Genomic DNA, 3,415 nt, shown 5'->3' on the forward strand with positions numbered 1-3,415 from the left:
GTAGTGTTTCGGGCACTGAATTATGGTGTGGCCCATTTCGTTATCTACATTGATGCTATACAGATTCTTGATCAGGGCCTTCGCATGGGCCAGCAACAGTACCACACTACAATTTGGGTTTGTTTGTTTCCATAACCCTTTTCAAAAACATGACAAAAAATGGAATACTTTTTTTTTTTTAAATCTTATAAAAAGGATTTAACTTTTTGTTTTTTCAGGATTTCGTGACACACACTCTTGAGAATGGGAAAGGAACAAAAATGAAAATATAAGAATATGGTGGTCCTTTCAAAGGGTTTGCTTATAAGGGAGCATGTCCTTTCTCTCGATGTCACTTTTCACACCCATACACGTATCAGAAAAGCATTCTTATCAATTTATATTTATTTCAACACCAATATTATAGGACCCAAAACATTACTACAACACCACAATGACACAACACAACAAAACATTCCAATCATTAGAGTGGCTTGGACGTTCAACTACTCTTGCAATTACACTTAGCAATGGGACCATCACAAAAACCACTCCCAACACAACACCGTTTCAAAGTTTCAATTTTTAAGTATGTGTATATAAAGGGTAACTTAGAATTGAGACACACCAACATGAACAAACAACTTGGGCTTAGCATTCTGGGATCAGATTGTGGTCTCTCCTAGGATCATGGCAGTAGTTGTACACCATGTAGTTGTTTTGGACCCATTGCATGGCCCTGAACTGCTGAGGACTCAGACTTCCAAAACCAGAAGGAGATGCAGAAGGTGGGTGGCATGAGGGAGAGCTTTCACTAGTGCAACCTTGGAGTTTGAAGTTTTTGTACCTACCAATGAAGGGTTGGTATCTGTAATCAGCTTTGTATTTTCCACCCTCTGTTGCCCAAGAAGATGCATCCCAGATTGACCCATACACATACATTGGCCTTGTAGGGTATGTGGCCTCACTTTTCCTTGGATACCTTCTTATTGGGACATCATCCACAAAAAATCTGCATATGTTATTTCCATCACAACACAATTAGTTAACAACAATGCAAAATATTGCAACAACCACATTCATTCCACAAGCAAGATTGTGTGTGTGTGTGTGTGTCACAATCACCTGATGTGTGAAAAAATCCTAGTCATAATCTAACAATGAGCTATGAATGGAAGTGCTGTATCAACGACTTGTTTTTATTTTATAGTTTCATGAACAGATAACAGATAAAAGGATATACTATAGTCAGGGGATCATAGTATGATTGTGAAAATTGGTGGCATGAGAATGCATGAAACATTACATTAACTCAGAGGGTTTCCATAGAACTGCGTAGTTGTGAAAATCCTGTGTTGGGTCAAACCAGAGATGAAACCTCATCTCTCTTCCTATGATGTTCCCATCTCCACTTCCCCTGATGTATACATTTGTCTGCAAGACATATGGTTTGTCTGGCGTGGTACCGAGGAACTCTATGTCAATTTCATCGTGGTTTCCGGGGTGGTCTTGGTTGTTTGAAAGCTGAAATTCCCAAAGAGTTCAGAGAGAAAGATTAAAACTTGCACTGGAAAGAAGGGATTTACTTTTTCAAGTTGTAGAGAAAATCTCACGTAGAGAGATGTAATGACTCCTGCAGTGTAACCAGGATGAAGCTTAATTGCAGCACCAAAGTAACCAGAGTTGTAAGAGTGAAGTGACTTGAATCCACTCCCTGTGTTAGAAAAACAATGTCTTAGTAAGAGTATGGCAGTGAAGAATGGACTGAAAAAAAAAAAACCTTGTGGCTGTGAATTAAGGGAAATTATGAGTGAGATGTGAGAGTGAGACAAAGTTACATACCTGAGCTAGTGTCTAGCCATATTGTCAGAGAGCCTTGGTCTATTCTCTGATGCTGAGGTCCCCAAAGGTTTTTAAAGCCTTGATTGAAGCTAATAGGAGTAATTTTGGAACTGGGGTAGTAGCCAGGTGAAGGTGGTCCCTGAGCAGAACCAGAATAAATCATAGATGAGAGTACAAGAAGGGAGAGAAGAGGAAGCATTGGGAATGGCATTGTAGGGAACAAAATGATTCTGCTAAAATGCAGGGTGGGGCTGAAGATTTTAGGTAAGTGATAGTTATGAAAGAGTTATGGATACAGAGTATGATATATAAAGAGGTTGAAGGTCCTACTATTCCAAAAAGGTGATAAGTTAGTTGATTGGGGAGTTACACATGATGACAAAAACTTATCACATTTGTGGTAACCATAGGGGAATATTTTGAGGTTAAGGTGTGGGCTTTTTCTGCGTAATTTCTTCAAGGGAGGGAACTTCCTTTTCGAGTGAATACCTGTTTGGTATAAACTTGCAAATTATATAATGTGCCACTTGAATGGAATAACATGGAGGAAGAATGACACTGTTATAGTTTAGACATGTATGGTTCACCACACCGAATCACAAAACATCACCATTCAACATTCGGACAAGGTATATGTTGCATTCAAAAACATGGGCAACTAATGTCTCATTATATGTTCTCTTTGGGAATTGTGATGGGAAAGGACAACTTCTCAATGAATGATAACGTTCTTATGGTGTACTTTCTCACTGTTACATACAATTTCTTCTTCAAAGTTGTTAACCAGTTATTACACTGATGTTATAAGCACTTTAGGCTGATGCAGAAATTGAAATTCAATTATGAATGTCGGTTGTAGAAATAGTTTGACATGCTCAATGTGTAATGCAGCTTAGTGCCACGATTAGCGGTCAGAGACAGTTATTTAATCACAAGATTACCTCATAATAACAAAGTAAAACATCTAGACTTCAGAAAGTGATTCTCCTTGCATGACTTAAATTTGTCATGTTCTGCTATAGAGGATTGATTCATAATCTAAACGGGTCAACATTGAATTTGTCAAATGCCATAGAGTGCCACAATTAATTATCAATCAGTGGGAGTGATTTAATATTATAAGTTATAACCCTTTAAAGATGCTCAATCTGCAAAGTGAAGCATTTGGGTTTTAGAAACTGATTTCTTCTTCACATGCAATAGTGAGGGGTTATAATTAACCGGTCAACATTTAGCAACTTGAATAGAACTTGCAACCACCAAAACCGATTTTCCACTTTGCATGTTTTGACTATTTTGAGCTTCAGAATATCAAGCTGAACCACACTCACTTTCATGATCACGTTTTAGTTCTGCAGCTTCATTGCAGTGTCTGCAATATATCAGCGACCCTAGAAATTTGTATGTGAACAACCATGCTTTTATTAAATTTTACACAATTTTTTTTTTATCTGGTGATCTAAAAAGGAAACAAGGAAATCTCAACAACTAGATTTAGAAAAGTTGTGTGGTTGCGGTCGTTACTTCAGGGAAAACCTACCTCAAAGTGGTTATCAAAATATAAGGGTTATGTTATGTGAATACTTTATTGATA

General features: G+C 37.6%; 1 protein-coding gene across 1 annotated transcript; it reads right to left on the reverse strand.

Annotated features, from left to right (window-relative positions):
* Nucleotides 1-353: 353 nt before the first annotated feature.
* On the reverse strand, nt 354-2,110 carry LOC114168888 (xyloglucan endotransglucosylase/hydrolase protein 31). Its single transcript, XM_028053857.1, has 4 exons — nt 1,822-2,110; nt 1,593-1,693; nt 1,286-1,503; nt 354-991 (listed from the first exon to the last, which is right to left on the reverse strand). Exons 1-4 carry the CDS (start codon nt 2,030-2,032, stop codon nt 631-633), a joined length of 891 nt encoding a protein of 296 aa, XP_027909658.1. The 5' UTR covers nt 2,033-2,110; the 3' UTR covers nt 354-630.
* Between the last annotated feature and the right edge of the window lie 1,305 nt (nt 2,111-3,415).

This window comes from Vigna unguiculata, chromosome 11, assembly GCF_004118075.2.
Source record: "Vigna unguiculata cultivar IT97K-499-35 chromosome 11, ASM411807v1, whole genome shotgun sequence".
NCBI classification, from domain to species: Eukaryota; Viridiplantae; Streptophyta; class Magnoliopsida; order Fabales; family Fabaceae; genus Vigna; species Vigna unguiculata.